The 19,898-nt window shown below is 33.4% G+C and overlaps 2 protein-coding genes across 5 annotated transcripts in view; both read left to right on the plus strand.

Annotated features, from left to right (window-relative positions):
* For (cGMP-dependent protein kinase for) overlaps positions 1–8,034 on the plus strand; it is a 158,858-nt gene extending 150,824 nt beyond the window's left edge. For all 4 annotated transcript variants that reach the window (XM_078176487.1, XM_078176490.1, XM_078176489.1 and 1 more), the window contains exons 4-10: positions 183–246; positions 967–1,139; positions 3,226–3,372; positions 4,355–4,801; positions 5,352–5,651; positions 6,183–6,245; positions 6,342–8,034. In XM_078176487.1, coding sequence (XP_078032613.1) covers positions 183–246; positions 967–1,139; positions 3,226–3,372; positions 4,355–4,801; positions 5,352–5,651; positions 6,183–6,245; positions 6,342–6,507 — 1,360 coding nt within the window. In that variant the 3' untranslated portion in view covers positions 6,508–8,034. The remainder of the gene's footprint in view (positions 1–182; positions 247–966; positions 1,140–3,225; positions 3,373–4,354; positions 4,802–5,351; positions 5,652–6,182; positions 6,246–6,341) is intronic.
* A 2,843-nt stretch (positions 8,035–10,877) lies between these two features.
* Positions 10,878–17,452, plus strand: Ago3 (Argonaute 3). The gene is made up of 12 exons (XM_078176486.1): positions 10,878–11,096; positions 11,851–12,237; positions 12,886–13,056; positions 13,148–13,346; positions 13,409–13,722; positions 13,801–14,062; positions 14,286–14,639; positions 14,711–14,961; positions 15,385–15,535; positions 15,602–15,805; positions 15,870–16,061; positions 16,139–17,452. Exons 2-12 carry the CDS (start codon positions 11,861–11,863, stop codon positions 16,466–16,468), a joined length of 2,805 nt encoding a protein of 934 aa, XP_078032612.1. The 5' UTR covers positions 10,878–11,096; positions 11,851–11,860; the 3' UTR covers positions 16,469–17,452.
* The last annotated feature ends 2,446 nt before the right edge of the window (positions 17,453–19,898 follow it).

Consider the following 19,898-nt stretch of genomic DNA (forward strand, 5'->3'; position numbering starts at 1 on the left):
ATTAATTTTTGTTTTAATTTTAAACCTTTCCATTGCGAGGTAAAATTCTAAGGATTCCCGATAGGAGATTATAAACTAAACTTTCATTTTAAAACCGTCAAGCTGAGATAATATTATTATTAACGATGACTAAAATTGTTGGAGCACCGATGTACTGATATCAATTTTTCATTTTATTTCAGCGTTCCTATCTTCAAAAACTTACCCGAGGAAACGTTAATCAAAATTTCGGACGTCTTGGAAGAGGTGAGATTTACATATTTAATTGATATTTTGGAAGTTCGTGCAATTTTATTATTGCATACAGACTACACTATTACGTATTTTCTATTCTATTAGCTTTCCTACCAGTTGATGAATCCATGGGGTGAGCTATTATAATATTTTACAATTGTACTTTCTTAGCAGCCTTTGCGGCTGTTGTCGCATTATCTTTTTTAATGAATAAGCTCGATTAATGTTATGTTCAATGTAACATAAATTTTCAATCGTTGATTGAAGACGGTTTATTCCTTTTTAGTTAGACAATGTAGTTGGTTAATGACTAGACTGTGGATTTCATTAATTCTTATTTATGCATTATGTTAGAAATGATCATGTCGCATTCTCTTCAATTTATTAAAATCGTTAAAAGAAAACGTTATTTAATTTCTGATTTTTACGACTTAAAAATTTCTATTTTTCATATAAATCCACACTCCGTTAATAACATTTGCTGAAACATTCTCTCCACAGTGACAGAGTTATGACAAACAATACATTTTACAATAGTATTTGAACGAAAACGTTGAAATGTAATTAGAAAAAAATATGTTCACTGGGTAAGCTGTTAAAAACGTTTTTATAACTTTTGAACATTTGTTCATTTGCTGTATAAGTACATCGAACCTGCATTCTATTTTGTTATTTCTGATATCGTGTGTCATCTGATCCGTTTCTGACTTTGTTGTGTATTCTGTTCTCTAGACATTCTACAACAATGGAGACTACATAATCAGACAAGGAGCAAGAGGAGACACATTCTTCATTATAAGCAGAGGTCAAGTGCGTGTAACGATAAAGCAACCTGACAGTCCAGAAGACAAATACATCAGGACGCTTGGCAAAGGCGATTTCTTCGGTGAAAAAGCTCTCCAAGGGTAAATATATTTCTTTAATTCCTTTACCGTGCTTTCCAAAAAGCCGTTATTCATTACCTATGACATTGAAAAACTTCTCGTAGTTCATATAAAAATCAATAAAGTATGAAAGCAATGTGTCAAAGCAGTGTGTCCGTAATTACGTATAAACAATCTGATAGCTAGTATATATATACTAGATTAGATTTGCAATATTTATGATCAACCTGTAGATCTTTATACATTTATATTGTATATTTGTTAAATGAAATTAAACATAATAAGTATGCATACACAATGTTTAATATTTTTGTCTACAGGTTTCCAAATTGGAAAAAGTAAACTTTTTATTTTACCTTTTGTAAAATTTTTGTAAAATAGTATATTCTTGTTGACAAATAGCTAAACTGTATCCTTTCTTGTTCGAATAATTAGGATTCTAAACATGTCTTAAGATCTGCGTTATTATAATTTATTTTATACAAGAAATTAGTATTATTATAAATAATGATTAATGTCGTAATTATAAGATAATCTACATTTGGCATACATTGAAACTATGAGACCTAATTATAGTAGAACCTCGTTTGTCCAAAGTTCTAATACCTTTTATCATCCTGTTATTGTCCAATCCTCTTTCAGATATAAATAATTCGATGGAATTCTAAGAACATCCATATATAATTCCATTTATTGTAACAATGCAGTATATTATAATAATGCTACTTATGATAACAATTTATTATAACACTTTATCCAAGTAACAGTTTCATTATCCGAACGTCCACGTTCTTCTAATTCGTTCGGATAACCGAGGTCCTATTATACTACCGTCTCTTTGAACGTCGCGAAAGCCATTGAAGATTATAAGGGTTAATTAAGAACGAACTCACGGTATATGTTGCGTCAAGGTTTTTACAATTCCGCGTGCACGGAAAAAGAATAAGAAAACCTTCAGAGATATTGCAGGTGTTGAAAAAGATATAATTAAAAAGAATCGTTGGAAGGAAAAATGGAGAGTGAGATAAAAACGGGGTTCAGAGTGAGAAGTTAAAAGACGCGTAGACTTACCTCGATGCTTAAAATGGAAATAGACGTCATGAGAACAAAGGGCAGCAGTGTAAAGGAGATAATTGGCAGAATAAGAAGGGTGAACCATCAAACATTTATTGCTGGAACAGGATGCGGGAGTCTTAAGAAATGGAGTATAGAATTATGAGTAATTGGAAATTAACCCTGCGATGATAGCACTGTGTTTCCTGAGACTATGAAATATTGTTTTGGGATTTGTCTAAAAATCTTGTCAAAATTTATTAAAGTACTTTTAGGTATGCAGTGCACACGGATTTTTCTGAAAATCTTATAAAAATTTATTAAAATACTCTTGCTGTGTAGTTCAAAGGTAGAAATGTTGCACTGGAATTATTCTGGATAAATGAAAAGCTGGAGTTAATAAATGAGTTGGTTAGTGATGAAATTAAAACAATTTGCGAATACAATGTTCATAATTCCCCATAATACTTTTTTCCATTGTAAAAATCGCTGAGCACATAAACAGCTGTTGTAAAAACAATGGTTGACAGGCATGGTACAATAGATTAAAGTAAACTACATTTTTAATATAAAACGTAGTCAATTAAAATAAATCTTTAATATATAATTTCATTACAATAACAGATTTCTAATTAAATTTCTATCAAAAATCTATTACAATTAAAATTTGGAATGTAAATTCGATGCAATCAAATTTTACATTAAAAATGTATTATATCAATAAACTATACCAGTTCATAAACATTTCATATAAACTATACCAGTAATAAAAATCTATTATAACATAAAATTTTTTCTATTACATAATATATATATATATATATACATAAATACTTATCAAATACCTATACACAAATACAAGAAATTGTTTCAATACATAGCAGGATTTTAGGATCATTATTTACGTATCTCGAACTTTGAATCTTGGAAGGCTTATTAATAAATGTTTTCGGGATGTAAAATTTCAACATTTAATATTGTCCACGATAGACAGATTTCTAGCCAACTCTGCAAGATGTTTCTATATAAATGTATGTATCTGACGTGTTCGCAGAGATGATCTGAGGACAGCGAATATCATCGCCGACGATCCAGAAGGTGTGAGCTGTCTGGTGATAGATCGTGAAACGTTCAATCAGCTGATTTCGTCCCTGGACGAGATCCGTACGCGGTACAGAGACGAGCTGGCAGCAGGAAGAAGGTGAGCGTCTGCTTAATTCGCGAATGGTAACGCTATCGCGTTGGTAACAGCGTCGTTGTTATTAATCACGTTAGCTCTCGTTACTGCTAATTATACGCGGCTGTAATCGCGCGTGAATCGTTCGTTAAACTCCCCGTCTCTGTGCGTTGTGTTTCACGCTTGCCACTAGGATGGAAGAATAGAGTGCACGATCTCAGTGTAAGTTATGGTTCGGCAATTAAGTTAACGTTTCGTTTTTTCTAAAACCCGCCGGCAATTTGCATTAATTGCCGGTTCCTCGCAATGAGGTGAACTCTTGGGAAAGGGAGGATGCTAGGAAATCCTTCCGAGTATTATTAAATGGCAGTGCATGATGGCGGTATCGGGGGAACCAGATGGTTATTTCATACGAATCTGGAAATTCGAACATTTTTTTGTTGCATTGGTTTTCGATTACCCACCGAATATTAATTCTTCGTTGTACATTCGTTTGTTTTCGCTTGACAAACAATTATGTTTATTAAATGGCGTGTTCGTCGAAATTTTCATCGAACGGTTCACATCACATCAATCTTGTCAGACATTTAATTTCGACGAGCGAAACGTCGACTTAATTTCGACTTTTTTCCAATTTTTATCTCTATTTATTTCTTCTTGTTGCGGTCACTTTTTACTCCGTGTCTCGGGAGTCAAGAATATTCTTGAAAACGTCTTATTTGACAACTATAATTGCCATTTTCACTTGTCTTTTAAATCTCAATGCCCGCGAAGATACTTTCTTACATTTCCACTTATACACATAAGAAAGCTGAAATACGAAGTAACAGAACCAACGTTATTATACTAAGCTTATATTAAGCTTTGCCTTCTGTTTCGAAACCTAAATGCCGCCATCTTTGTTAGAATATAAAGTTTTGAATTCAAGGACAAAACGATTAAGCGAAATCTTTTGGAAATACTATAAAATGAGCCGACTCATGATGAAGATAATGTTTGAACGCAGATTGAACGAGGAATTCAGAGAACTGAGGCTGCAAGACCTACGGCCATTGGCCACCCTTGGAGTGGGCGGTTTTGGAAGAGTCGAATTAGTTCAAATATCTGGCGACAGTTCGAGATCCTTCGCCCTGAAGCAGATGAAAAAGGCGCAGATCGTCGAGACGAGACAGCAGCAACATATTATGTCCGAGAAGAGGATCATGGGCGAAGCCGATTGCGACTTCATAGTGAAGCTGTTCAAAACCTTCAAGGACAGGAAGTACCTTTACATGCTAATGGAGGCCTGTCTCGGCGGGGAGCTGTGGACGGTGCTTAGGGACAAAGGACATTTCGACGACGGGACAACGCGGTTTTACACTGCCTGCGTTGTCGAGGCTTTCGATTATCTTCATTCTCGGAACATCATTTACAGAGATCTCAAACCAGAGAATCTTCTTCTTGATAGCCAAGGGTAAGGTCGGACAAAATAAGATTACTGTCACCGTGTAACAGTGAACGAGACTAATAAATTAAAGGATCACTAAAACACTGACAAATACGGGTAAATAAACTGATGTAACTTCGATTTTTGTTGCACAAAGGAGTGGCAGGCTGTTTTAGAGGGATGTTTCCTCTTTATAGTGATCTTGAAAAAATTGACTTACAATCTTTTTGTCGGCGTTTTAGCGAATTCTACATGAAAAGTGAACCACAAACTTTTTATGGAAACGACAGATTAACAAGACGTGTATAATTTATTATATAATTATAGATTAAAAGAAACTGAGAATACGGATGTTTAAATTATTAAAGGAGAAGATGTATACTTAGTTACTAGGTCTTGCAATTGATGAGGACAATTTTTATTTTGCATGAAGATGCGCAATATAGTAGATATTACATACTGTATGTAATTCAAAACCAAATTAAAAATGAAATCAAATTTGCCTATTTCCCTCTTTAAATATTAGAATTAATGTAAATATAATTAAGCAATTCTAATTAACAATTTATCTTCACAGATACGTTAAACTTGTCGACTTCGGCTTCGCCAAGCATTTGGATCACGGAAGAAAAACATGGACTTTCTGCGGCACACCTGAGTATGTTGCACCTGAAGTCATTCTAAATAAAGGACACGACATCAGCGCTGACTATTGGTCCCTTGGTGTTTTAATGTTTGAACTTCTCACGGGTACACCACCGTTCACTGGCGGCGATCCAATGAGAACTTATAACATTATTCTAAAAGGAATTGACGCCATCGAATTCCCGAGATCGATTACACGGAACGCAACAGCACTGATTAAGAAGCTTTGCAGGTAAAAGCTGGACTCTACTACTGCTCAATTGTATAATAATACCAATAGATATAGCTTCTTCTAAGCGCTACTTAATATTTTTCATAATTTTAACTTACGATGATGGTGCATAATATAATGTATGTTTTTTATAGTAATATATAATATATAAATTTATAGTAATCATTGGACACATAAAAAGAAACTATGAGTTAAAAAGTTTCATGAATATAAACTATTATGGAATGATGACATTTCAAACTCACCTGTTTTAGTACGCTCAACAATTAGTGATTTAAACTTTAAATTGTTTATTGTTCTTATTTATATGCTATTATTCATTATTTTTAGTATATAATTCTCTTTATTATTTACGTTATTACATTGAGACATCTTACGAACTATTAACTATACAAGTATAAGTGATTTTTAAACAAACTAATTATACTTTAATCCGCATTCTAATGTTCCACAATATATTTCCTATATTTATTTATTTACTTATTTTAAATTAAGATGACTGAAAACAATTAAACATTTACTTATTTACAGGGACAATCCAGCAGAGCGTCTTGGTTATCAAAAGGGTGGTATTAGCGAAATACAAAAACACAAGTAAGTATGACTTTACATTATATACTTGTAAAATTTATGAATTTTCTAATTATGATATTATGAGAGTTATATTTTAACACCGACTTTTATGTTTAGATGGTTTGATGGTTTCAATTGGGAAGGTCTGAGATCACGGACCCTCGAACCACCGATTATGCCGCGTGTCCAAGGTGCCACGGACACCACAAACTTTGACGAGTACCCACCGGATTCAGATCCACCACCGCCAGACGATATATCCGGATGGGACAATGATTTCTAGCGATTGTGAATGTCTATCTAAAGATATGATCTACTGTGAAGAGAAAATCAAAAGAATTTATTTCATGTTCAGAGGAACACAAAATAGTCGAGGAACCGCTGAAAAAATATGACTGTCGACATCTGCATTTATTCTGTAAACTGCTACTATGTGACGTGTAAACAATCATATAATATCAGCTATACTGCAAGTAACGTGGACGATGGAGGAACTGGTTTGTGATAGAAAGTTACATCTTTAACAGCATTGTTTTCAAGTACCTCCCATTCACGTTGGTCTGTTCAATCGTCGGAAGTAAACGGAATAGTTTCTTATTGCATTATATATAGAGAGAGAAGAATTAACAAAAGCTACGATTTCAAAACACCGCCCAGTATCGAAGTGAACATAACGCGCGTCCAGCTTAGAGAATTTATACGACACGCATAGATCTGTGTTCCCTGAAATAAAACTTGTACGCACCACCATAAGACGCGCGTGAAAGCGTCAAGTGCCATGCCTGTCAGAGGTAAAGTCAAAACCTACCCCCATGTGTAGTGCATCCCCGCGCGAAAGTGCACAAAACGTAGTCAGCTCAACCGGAAGTAAATTCTTGCCATCAGACTCGCACTGTGCACGCGACTTCGCGAGATAAACCATTGGAATCTTCATGTCCGGTTCATTGTTGTTTGATTCACTTTATAGTTTATTGTAATAATCCTATTTTAATTAATTATGAGAAAAAAGTGACTCTTGTAAATAATTAATTATAAATATATTAAGTAATGTCCAATGTATATCGATATTGAATAAAGTTTGTAGCGGGAATGTCAGGGGAAGTGGTTGATAGAATGGATATATGCCACAGGATATATGGTTTACTGAGGACGAAAAGAGATATATTCTAATTAGCAGGTTACAGGGTGTTACAGGTTTATACTTTGATCAATTTCCTTGCTAACTTCTATGGGGAGCAACGAAAGCAACTTTGATCAAATGGAACATCTACTACTATCAGGCGGCCGGCCTTCATGGCCGTCCTCTCCCAATAGATCTAAGCTACGCTGCAAGGCTATCATATCCCTATGTCCGGAAGGCGCCCGGCCTTCCTGGCCGTCCTCTCCAACCATCATGGTCACCGAAGAACCTCTACAGATCTCTACAGCGGGCGGCCGGCCTTCATGACCTCTGCCTTCATCTTCCTCTCCCTGACTACCCTGCAAGGCTATCGTATCCCTATGTCCGGATGGCGGCCGGCCATCATGGCCGTCCTCTCCCTGACTACCCTGTGAGCGGCCGTGGCTTACCTCGTCCTCTCTCACAGGTGTAGCGTCGAATCTGAGCAAGATCCCTCTATATATGCTACCTCGTTGCTAGCCATGAACCGTTAATAACAATTTGGTAACTAAGAAGTTTGCCACGTCTCGATGCTTCTAGAAAGTTCGATCGTGGTCAACGGAATTATCGATTGGTCCAGAAATAGCCTCAATGACGATAGTCTTTTGTCTTCTTCTCCTTTCGCCTCGTTACAAGTTTTATTAATGCTAACTGCATTCAATGTGTCTCCTTTAATCCATGTAGAAATCTAAATTGAATTCAATTAGTGAGAATCGTACAATAACTCGATGATTATAATAAATATGATGAAATATTTTAAAGTTAATTTATTCAGCACATTCTTCTAGGTTTTAATTTAAGTAAGGGACTATAAATTAGTTATTAATTTAAGTAAGGAATTTATTGTTTTTATAGTTTAGTTGCGGTTAATAGGAACCGTTGTTAGTGATTCTCATCTAGCTTTATAATCCTTAACCGTTTGCGTACCACGAACCACTTTCGCGCTCTTCAGATTTTCTGTCGAGAAACGCCAGGGCATTTGGCCGAAACAGACAACTGACGGCCAACTTGAGCGCGGCTCCATTGTTTAACGCATTGAATATGGCAAGCGCTATCGCGCTCTTCGGTTTTTTTCGGCGCGTATTCGTAGGAGCGCTATCACGCTCTTCGGTTTTTTTCGGCACGTAATCGCGATCGCGCTCCTTGGCGCTTTTTCGATCGTGTTTTTTCAAAACCCACTGGTACGCAAACGGTGTAAACTATGCCGTACAATCCATAAAGGTAAGAAGTTCTCACATATAGCGTAAATTTGTATAGTCTTTTGTACAGTGTTGCAATATTGTCGCGCCGCCTATGTATATACTTAATTATTGCGTAGAACGTTCATAAAGATGCGTCCTTTATAATAAATTAACATAAATTCTTTATTAAAGTCAATTCTTGAGTTAGGTTTAGTTCTCATCGGATTAAAGAAGTTTTTCATAGATGAAATTTAAATTTCGTGACTGATTGCCGCTTACTACATAGGTTTTCACTTCCACAATCATCACATATAATTTAAATCAATATTTGTTACGAAATTATCAAAATAATAAATAAGTTATTCCTGTTTAGTGTATACATGTTTTCTTCAAGAAAATTTATTATCAATTAAATTATTCGTTGGTAGGAAAAAGTAATAATTGAATTTACATATAATACAAGGCAGCAGACTCTTCGTTAACATAATTTACAAACGTGAGCAATGTTAAAAATTTTCGATAAAATGGAAAACATTAACTATCTACTCCCAGATATACATATTAGTCCAAATGATCCGTAGAACATAAATATGGTTTCAAATATTAAGAAGCCAGAAATTATAAATGTATTATTGAAAGAAGTTCAATTTCGTATACGCATTAATGGATTTGCGTATTCAAAAGTTTTTATCGCTGACTCAAGGTCGGCCACTACCCTAACTAATTCGGCGTGAAGATAATCCCCAACCGTCAATTTGACTTTCCTTGAATGATTTACTCGGCTGCGTTCAGAAGCGACAGTTATGTTTCCGATATTTTCCGTCTATCACTTTAATTTTTAGATACTACATATTTCGTTGTTATATTTAATCGGTACATTTACTCATTGGAGTTTTCGATCATTCGGTCATTTTGTCCATTGGTCATTTTTCCAATCGGTCATTCGCCTAATCGGCTACTTATTTAATCCGTTAATTAGCTAATCGGTTATTTGTCTAATCGATAATTTGATTCAGTCATTTATCTAATCGGTCATTTACCTAATCAGCCATTTACCTAACCGGTCATTTACCTCACTGGTCATTTACCTAATCGGTCATTTGTCTAATAAATTATTTTCTTCAATCAATCATTTGAACTTAATCATGGGGTTTGGATACCGGGGTGTTTTCGAGTGTTTGCGAGGGTTTGCGGCTGCTGTTTTGTGGAATCATATGCGTGGTAAAAAGATAAAGAGGCAATGGGTCGGGCTTCATCGACGGGATTTCTTCCTCCTCAAGGATTATGAAATAGCTCCCTCCTGTCATCAAATAGTGAGTCAATATTTAAAAAAATAATTTTTTCGATCACGAAAAAATTGTAGAGCCTTTCAACGAGTATAGTGACCGGTTACCAGGCAATCCTCTTTGTGATAATCTGTTTTTTAATTGGGTAGGTTAGTAGTAATCATTTTACTTCGTAGTTACGAAAAGATTAATCTGTTAGAATACGCGTTTATAATAACAAGATTTTTACGAAAATTATATTCGTAAATTTACTGTACCAATGCATTGAATAAATTTCGCGAATACGTTCTCAAGAATTCTGTGAGATATCAGATTTTTTTATTTGAAACTTATTTAAAAATCGAATTTCGCGCGGTGTGTCTCTGATGGCACGTCAATCGAATGCATGCGCGAAAAAAGTAAGACCACAATCGTAGAGTGAGACAAACTACATCGTTCGTCGATGTGACTTGTTCTACATGCTGTTGTACTGATTTCATGCTCTCTTACTCGCTGTTTTCTCTTCTTTTCTTTGACTATGAGGGCAGCACTGTCTCACCATTAAATTTTCAACCAATCAGAAGAAAGAAAATTTCTGTTTCAACCCTTGTTAACTGATCGAGCTGCAGCCTGAAGGTGTGCAGGAGTAAGAGCCATTACTGTAGATAGCATCCAATATAACATCTAGGGTTGGAACTCAAGGCCTAATGCCATATCAGCTATTTTGAATAATTATCTTGTACGTCACAATAAACTTCCTCTCATGATTCATCTTTGCATCATTGTACTCTTGGCTTTTCTATACATGCACTACATGCGTACCATATCTAGCAGATATATAGTCTAAGGCATCGTGGAAGCACTTTCGTTTTCTTTCTATCCTTCGTTCAACGAAAACCGGCGTGAAATATAAATAACGCGAGCGACACGTGATCCAGCATGATCATCGAGGACCCTCGATGTGAACCCTATAAAATTCGTCCCTGAACATCAGTGTCTAGCAGCCACTCAGTGACAGCAGCAATGTTGATCACGTGATCGTTTTGTTTAAAATATGTGCCAGTCTCGTTGGGCGTTGATACATATTTGAGATTAGTATACATTCTGCGTATTTCCTGTAACCAGAGCTGGTGTAATACATCCTGGTGTATAGGAACGAGTGAAACAAAATATAGCATTCCCGTCACAAGTATATTCGTAAAGAGTTAGGGAATAGGAAAAGCACACGTTAGTTTCGTGCATACACAGTAACCTATTATTTTGTAAGGTAGCGTATGTTTTATAAAGTAAAAAGTTAGATATAATTTAAATAAAATATAAACTACATTAAAAGTTTGCGGTAAATGTAGTGTGTGTGATTTAAGATTGTGATTAACGCTAACGTAGTCTTGTAAACAACAAGAACGTATCCAAAATAAGGAACCACTTCAATATTGGCGTTTATACATTTTTCAATTATTTCATTTGCACATTTACGCATTATTTGCCATAATTTTCAATATAAATATTTATTTTTTGAATATTAAATTTCGAACAACGTGTATTTCTTATTCAATATTAGTAATAAAATAGATTTATAATTATTATATTTTCATAGAAGCTCGTTCAAATTTATATTCTTTGTATATGTCTTATTTTTTCAACAAATGTAAATTTTTATACATTCAAATGCACAGGTAAGAAATTCCTTATTGAATGTAAACAAAGGAGGAATGATCTCAGGACTAAGTAAAACATTCACTTCTCTCGACCTTCAAGCAACTTTTTCTACTGAAAAAGCTTTGCTTTCATTAAGACAATGTAAAGTAGTTAGCTAAAATTATCGTCTAGTATGTGAAATTTATCTTTCCTAAACTATTTTTTATAATTTTTATATTTATGTAAGAAATCTTATTTCCTTTTATTTTCTATCAATTTGATTTACTGCTACTCTTTGAAATCATGTTTTTAATTTAATAATTTAATTTATAAAAATAATTTAACGATGGTATTGTTTACTTCTTGTTTATCTTCAAAATTAGAGAATAAAAAATGGAGGGCCAGAAGGACAAACCTAAAGCAAAAGGAAGGGGAGCGCTTCTCCTAAAAATGATAAATGATAAGGATAGAGCAGAGGCTGAAGCTGCTTCTGCTAGCAATATTTCTCCTGAATCACCAATTCAATTTTTACCAAGATCAAGCAATGTACCTGAACCTGTAATTAATGTTCCTACACAATCATCTAGTCAAGGGAGATCGAGTTTATTGGATAAGATTAAAGCACGACATGCTGCAGCAATCTGCCCTACACTACAAACAACTTTACCTTCAGAAGCAACTCCACCGTCACATGTAATTCAGATACCACAAACAGGTCGTCAACCTTTTAAAGGTAGAGGGTCAATGCTTGCTCAAATTAAGCATGCAAGGTATATATAAAAAGCTTCGTAATACTAAATTTAAATTAACACGTTTCCTATTGTGCTTGAATTTAAAATACCATTACTGTGCATTTCCTTATAATATTCAAATAAAAACTTAGAATAAGGTCACAGTTAAATGTATTTTAAATTTATGACGTCTATTTATTTTTGTGTATTATGATACTCAATAACTTGTTAATGAGTACTGTATTACATATATTACATATGTCATTATAGCAACAGTAACCAACCATGTCTCCCTGAACTAACCACTGCGTTATACAAATTCAACTTATGGTTGTGAACAAGTTAGTTTCATAATATTAAATCGATTCTAATTTGGCATATAGTTCAATATAGACATATATATCCATGCATCTAAATTTTCCATTATTTATGTAGTAAATTTTGTAATATAGTAAAAACTATCCAATACTGTTTCACTAATTAGCAATTAATTACTCGGCTTGTTACTCCTAGTTTACAAGGAAATATTTTTGAAAACATATTAACTTTATAGATAATATTGTAATTTTAGATTTCTTGCATTTTTTAGAAGACATCCATGAAAACAAACAATTGCAGGCACAATCATTTAATTGTTTAATTAAATTGTAATCATCTAAAACTTCATATAGATGCACATTTTTATAGTTCAGTACCTCAAACTTCCATAAGACCACTCATTCCTGGACCATCTGGCGATACCGCAGAAGTATTAAAAAAAGTATCGGATATGACACTTGAAGAGCCTGTTAGTACATCTGGAACGTCGTCATTCCAACTACCTAATGTAGTTCCTCAACAAGGCACAGGTGGAAAACCGTAAGTTATTGTTTATGTATAGTTTTCCTAACATCAATTGTAAATACGATTAAATGAACTATGAATCACTTTGGAACTATGAATTCTTTAGAATACAAATGAGCGCGAACTACATAAATCTAAGATTGGAAGCTAATAGAGGATTATTCAATTATGAAGTTAAATTCTCTCCTGACATAGACTCTAGACAACTTCGTAGAACACTTCTTAATCAGCATATAACATTTATTGGACAAACAAGAGTATTCGACGGAGTTCTCCTCTGCTTACCCCAAAAATTAAAAGACAATGTAAGTAACAATAATAGTAAATAAAATTGCATATAAATAATGGATTGTTATGCAATTTTCAGATCACGACTTTAGAATCTACACATCCTATGGATCAATCAACAGTAACATTGTCTCTAATATTTAAGAAACAACAAAATATTGTTGACAACATTCCATTCTTTAATATATTACTTGGGCGTGTCATGCGAGCTCTTAGCTTAGTTCGCATTGGCCAACACAATTTTAATCCTAAAGGAGTACATGCAATACCACAACATAAGTTAGAAGTATGGCCTGGATATGTGGTAACTGTTAATGAATATCAAGGAGGCTTGAAGCTGTGTCTGGATGCGAAGCACCGTGTTATGCGTACAGAAACAGTTCGTGCCATTATGTAATGATTAGAAATTTGTTTACAAGCGATTATTATTATAAAAATAATCTAATAATACTATGAAATATTCTGATGCAGGTCGAACTTCGGGGAGAGGCCAAATTTCAGAAATCTTGTCATGAAAGAACTAATTGGATTATCTGTATTTACAAGATATAATAATAGGAGTTATCGTATCGACGATATTGCATGGGACAAAAATCCAACATATGTTTTCGAAAAAGGAGGAAATAAAATATCTTTATTAGATTATTATAAACAGCATTGGAACCTACAAATACAAGATGTTAACCAGCCGTTGATAGTAAATTGCCAAAAAATTAAAACAACAACGGGACAAGTATTTAATCATTTTCTATTGCTGGCAACATCGTAGAAAATTACAGAATGAAACCACTAAAAATGACCAGCTCGAATATTTTTTAGACTATGAAAAATATAGAAGAAATTCATTCACAAAAAATTTGTTATCACCATGTTAAAATATCCCAGGTGGTAATTATTGTTGGTTCATTCTGTATACTTCATTAACAACTTACTTATTAATCATATTTTATCTACAGACGCAAGAACAGATAGTACTTTTAGTACCGGAATTATGTTACGTGGCAACTTTGACAGACAGTATGCGTTCAGACTTTAGAGTAATGAAAGATTTGGATGAAGTGACGAAAATGTCACCTAATCAACGTCGCGATGTAGTTAAAAATTTTGTGCAACAAGTACAAAGTAATGATATCCCAAGAAATATATTAGCTGATTGGGGGCTGCATTTAGAAAACGAGTTAGTTAACTTTACAGGTAGACTTATAGAACCTGAGGAAATTATTTTCGGAGATAATAAGCGGTTTAGGCCACCAGCTCATAAACCTGCAGATTGGGGTCATGTAGTCTGTAGAAATCCTATGATACGCAGTGTAAGTAATTTTTGACGTGTAATGTAAGACTTAATAATATTATTTTCAATATTATATATTCACATTTCTAGACAAGTTTAGCTCAATGGTGTGTCTTACATTGTCAAAGAGATACTCGGTGTACACGCGAATTTGTCGAAATGTTTAAAAAAGTATCGAAGGCAATGGGTATGACTATTAGGGAACCACAAATAATATGTTTACGAGATGACAAGACGGAAACCTATGTGCAAGACTTGCGCAAAAATATACAACGCAATATGAACTTCATTGTTGTTGTGTTTCCTACAAACCGTACTGACCGATACTCTGCTGTAAAGAGGTAGAAAAAATTGTACATTATTTCGCAATACATTACAGTTTATGTAATTCTTTATTAATGACAATTATTGTATCTTTGTAACTTTTAGATGCCTATAATTTTTAAAGAAATTGTTTGCGATAGTGCCGAACAAAAAATAAAGACGACTTTTTTAACGATTTAGTAATCAGTATTAATCATATATAAATGCTTGACTGATATATATTGGAGCTTAAACTCGTCGAACAAAATCATTCCTATATTTTTAGTTGACTCAGTCGCATCAAAGTTCTACCACAATGAATTAAATAATTTTTATTTGTGAAGAATTGCATATACTTTGAAGACAATGCAAAAATACAAAAAACTTTTCAACACGAATAGAGATATGCTATTTTATGTTACACACTATAATATGTCATAATTAATATATTTATTATTCAGAGTATGTTGCGTAGAAATGCCAGTACCTTCTCAAGCGATTATGTCAAGAACTATTAGTCGCGCAGATAAGTTAAAAAGTATAACAGAAAAGATAGCTTTGCAAGTTAATTGCAAATTGGGTGGAGCTCTTTGGGCACTGTCTATTCCAATGGTATGAAAAAATGTACTGCTTTAATTTCGTTTGACTAAAAACAATAAATTTTATCTTTTCTACTAGGAGAATTGTATGATATGCGGAATAGATGTGTATCACGGAGGTGGAATTGGTCAATCCACAAAAGGCAGTGTTGCAGGTTTTGTAGCAAGTTTAGATAAACTACTAACGACTTGGCACAGTAAAATTTGTTTGCAAGGTCGTCATCAAGAAGTGATGGACATGCTTCAAGTTTGCATGATTTCAGCACTGAAAGCTTATTATAAGGTATTTCTTAGCTAACATCTTCTATTATATTCGTGTTTTACATGCTTAACGTTTTACATTACAGCATAATAAATGTTACCCAGATCGTATTATTGTATATCGGGATGGTGTTGGCGATGGCCAAATTGATACTGTTGCTAAATATGAAGTAAAACAGTTATTAGCGACATTTAAAAATATTGAACCGGGATATCAACCAACGTTAACCGTTATAGTGGTTCATAAGCGTATTAATACGCGATTATTTGCAGTATCTGTAAGTATACTAATGAAGGAACAAGATACTAATAAGTATAATTGGCTAATCACACAAATTTGTGTTTTTAACTTTAGCCCAAAGGTTTGGAGAATCCACTACCAGGATCAATCGTAGATACATGTATAACTCGACCTAATGTCTATGATTTCTTTTTGGTGTCGCAGAACGTACGAATAGGCACAGTGACACCGACACGTTACATCGTTGTTTATGATAATAGAAATATGAAGGCTGAGCATATACAACGATTAACGTATAAACTCTGTCATTTGTACTATAATTGGCCCGGTACTATAAAAGTACCCGCCCCTTGTCAGTACGCCCATAAGCTCGTCTCTCTTGTAGGACAGAACATACAAATGGAACCGCATCAATGTCTTTCTGATACATTATACTACTTATAGATTACTTTGGTCTATACATAACTAAAATACTATAGTTTAGTACTGTAAACAAACGCTGATATAAATAGTATTATATCCATATTTTACAATAGAATTAAAGTATTTCTTCTTATACTTCTCATAAAAACATAAAAAGTGCCAATAACGCAGAAATAGATCTCGATTTAATTTATTACTACACTGTGGATTTTATTCATTTAAGACAGGAGTGGCTAAAGTAAATATAAGACAGTAAAAACATTGAAAAAGTTTAAAGATATTGTCTGTTATTTTCAGCTCAATACAATTATGAAAGCTTTGGGAACTTGCAATTAATGCACATATTTTTTATTTTTCATAAAAATTCGCAGTCTACTGTTTAAGTATATGTATTAAAGTTTATATTCATTTAATATGTTTATTATGTTGGGTGTAATATATTATACGGCATTTAATATGTTCATTATGCACATATAAAGTATATGTTCATTTCATTTTGTGGGAGTAAGAAAAATCGTACAATTCTAATATTGATTTAAAATCTCATATGTATTATAATTTAGTTCCATTGCACCGTTACTTTTATTGTTAAATAGTATCTTTAGTATAAGTTTAGCGAGGTACTTATATCATTGTTAATACCTACTCAATTATAGTAATGTATTACTCGGTTTCTCAACAATTTTATTTTTTTATAGCCGGCTTACTCCGGCTTTTATGACCCGGAAGCAGGATATATGGCACATAACATAAACAGAATCGTGGTTTTGGACAATTCCCATGCAAACGAAAAATTTGTTCAGCATATTTCGATAAAACATACATATCAATAGATTTCTATTATACATCAGTTTCGAGATTTATGGACGTTTATTATGCTATTAATTAAATCGGCCGAACTGTTACATGCATCTGCAAGTTTTGATAAGTGGAGTACTATTATTATTAAAATTTATATATCTCAATTCATGATTCATGTATTAAAATAAAATTTTGTTTTGGTTACATATGAATTCTGACCCTTGCACAAGAATATCAAATGTTTCAGCAAGTTTAGCAAACGCGTGCTTTACCTTTATTTACATATTATAACAGAATCAGTGAATTATAAGAGCTAATGACTTTAATCTTTGTCCTTTTAATCCACTTAAACCTCAGTCACCTTTTTATACACTTTTCCAATTTATAAACGTCACGAATCACTGTTCAAAATTCGAAGTATCTTCTTACTTACCGAGTAATCAAAGTGACTACATTTTACTGTAATATACAAATTACAAAAAAGCATGAATGTAGATTTGAATTGTTTTTGATTACGGATTGGATAAATCTTTACAGAATCACTTATCTATTTGATAATAATCGTAAAACAAGTGTTAAAACTTATTACTACAATCAGTTAATGGAGAAGTATTTATTTATATGCCTACGAATGTGTTTACAAACGACCCTGCCGATGAGAATTCAATACCTAGAACGACGCGAGCAAAATGCGTGTATCCGTAGTCGTCCACCTTGACTTGAAAGCACGCATATATGTTTGTGCAAGCGCACGTCTCTATATTACAACGCCCTACGTCAGTGTGAGACATTAAAGAAAACAGTGGCGTAACAAATATTGAAAATTGTAACACAATCTAAATGCCACATACACACACGTGTTACCAATTACGTTAACGTTTCTAACATCACGCGACATGTTCATTGAAATATGTTTGTCACTAATTGAATAATGCATTCTCCTTAAGTACAAAGATAGAACAGTTTTTAAATTCATGACGATAATTTTACGACAGAATTGTCGAAGCTAAACTGTTTACTTACGAAATATTAATAGCAGCAGATCAAGTTTTAATGCAAAGTAATAATGTAAAATACTATTTTAAAAAGTGTTCGTTTAAATTAATATGGATAAATTAATACACCAAATGAAAGCTGGTAAAGAAAATAGCTTTATTTATCCAAAAAGGGAAATACAAAAATATTTTATCTTATTTTGTATTGTAATTGTACATGAATGTCTTCATTATTTTCTGAAAAATTGTGTAGCATATTAAAATCATACATAAAACAGCATTAAAAAGGAAAATATTAATGAGTGACCAATAAACGGTATATGAATCAAATGTAATTAAAAAATAAAATATTAACTGCATAATTTTTGTCTCCTGTACTTGTAAAAATTAAAGGAAGGATAGAAAAATGAAGATAGTTTCACATATTTGTAATATTTCAAATAGGGTTTAACTTTTCAGTTCTAAATTAAGACTTCATTATAAAAAACTTTGAGCATTCAAAATTAATTACTATTAATCTTATTTTAATTTATTTCAGAATTATTTTAACTATTAAAAGATGGTTTAAATATGATTATTATTACAAAATTAAAAACAATAAGTTCATATAAGAGCACGGTACAGTCTTATAGAATTTCTGAGTAAAGTATGATTTTTACATCATTACGATTATTATGTTGTCTATTTTTGGATTTGTAAAAACTTAAAATAACCAAATCAATTGCGTAAAAGTTATATTGATGAGACAAAATACATACTACGAATTGTTCTTGTGTTCGAAATACATATGTGTACTATTCGATTTACTAAAAACAAAATTGATGATTGTAGTTTTCTACTAAAAATAATAAAACTAAAAACTTGCAGAAATGAACATCAATTTACGGATATTAAGCTACTTCTGAATTCGAGATACATAGATAAAATAACATAGCAAATAAGTGACAAATAATCCAAATTAAAGAGTGTTCATATTTCAATTTATAGGAAGACAAACAAAATCATTGTCTGATAAAATTCAAATTTATTATTACAATTACTTCTTTTTCGCGTATGTTTTCGTAAAACAACAATTTCGGAGGTTGAGTTCATTAAAATAAAGGTATATTTTGATTTCCACGACAATGGTAATGAAAGAACAAGTCCGGATACTGCTCCAGAAATGTAGCTGCACGCGATCGGTGTTTTGTTCTAACAATAGTGGGGATCAGATATGGAAATATCTTGTTTACTACTTGCACTGTTCGAAAGGTACGTTCTACTCGGCTCTTATCATCAATAACTTACATTTCTCGGAAGGATGTAGCGCAACTTGAATGACCTCCGGGAGGATCCACCGCATTGCGGTGTTTAGTCGACACGATGGTTACGCCACTGCGAAGGAGACAACCGCATGTGTACGTAAATACGTTCGTACGTATGTGTATTTACGGTCGTGGCGTATCGCGTATCGAGTCGCCGCCATTCGAGCGGTTAGCGCCTGCGTACATCTTGTTTACAACTGCGGAGCTTACCATACACATGACCTTTACAAGATGGACATGAGCGCCTATTTAGCTGTCTACGCGTGTGACGGAAAAAAGTTCCAAATACGCGCGTGTCGTTTGTGAACGTGCTGTGTACAGGAAGAACCACCGAATTCAGTGAACTTTAGC

This window comes from Augochlora pura, chromosome 3, assembly GCF_028453695.1.
Source record: "Augochlora pura isolate Apur16 chromosome 3, APUR_v2.2.1, whole genome shotgun sequence".
In the NCBI taxonomy this organism is placed as follows: Eukaryota; Metazoa; Arthropoda; class Insecta; order Hymenoptera; family Halictidae; genus Augochlora; species Augochlora pura.

Excerpts from the sequence above, each read along its gene's own strand:
- Ago3 (XM_078176486.1), top strand. The coding sequence starts at position 11,861 with ATGGAGGGCCAGAAGGACAAACCTAAAGCAAAAGGAAGGGGAGCGCTT. Across the intron at positions 14,063-14,285 it reads TTAAAACAACAACGGGACAA|ACGCAAGAACAGATAGTACT; the intron begins GTATTTAATCAT and ends TTTTATCTACAG. Across the intron at positions 16,062-16,138 it reads CGCGATTATTTGCAGTATCT|CCCAAAGGTTTGGAGAATCC; the intron begins GTAAGTATACTA and ends TTTTAACTTTAG.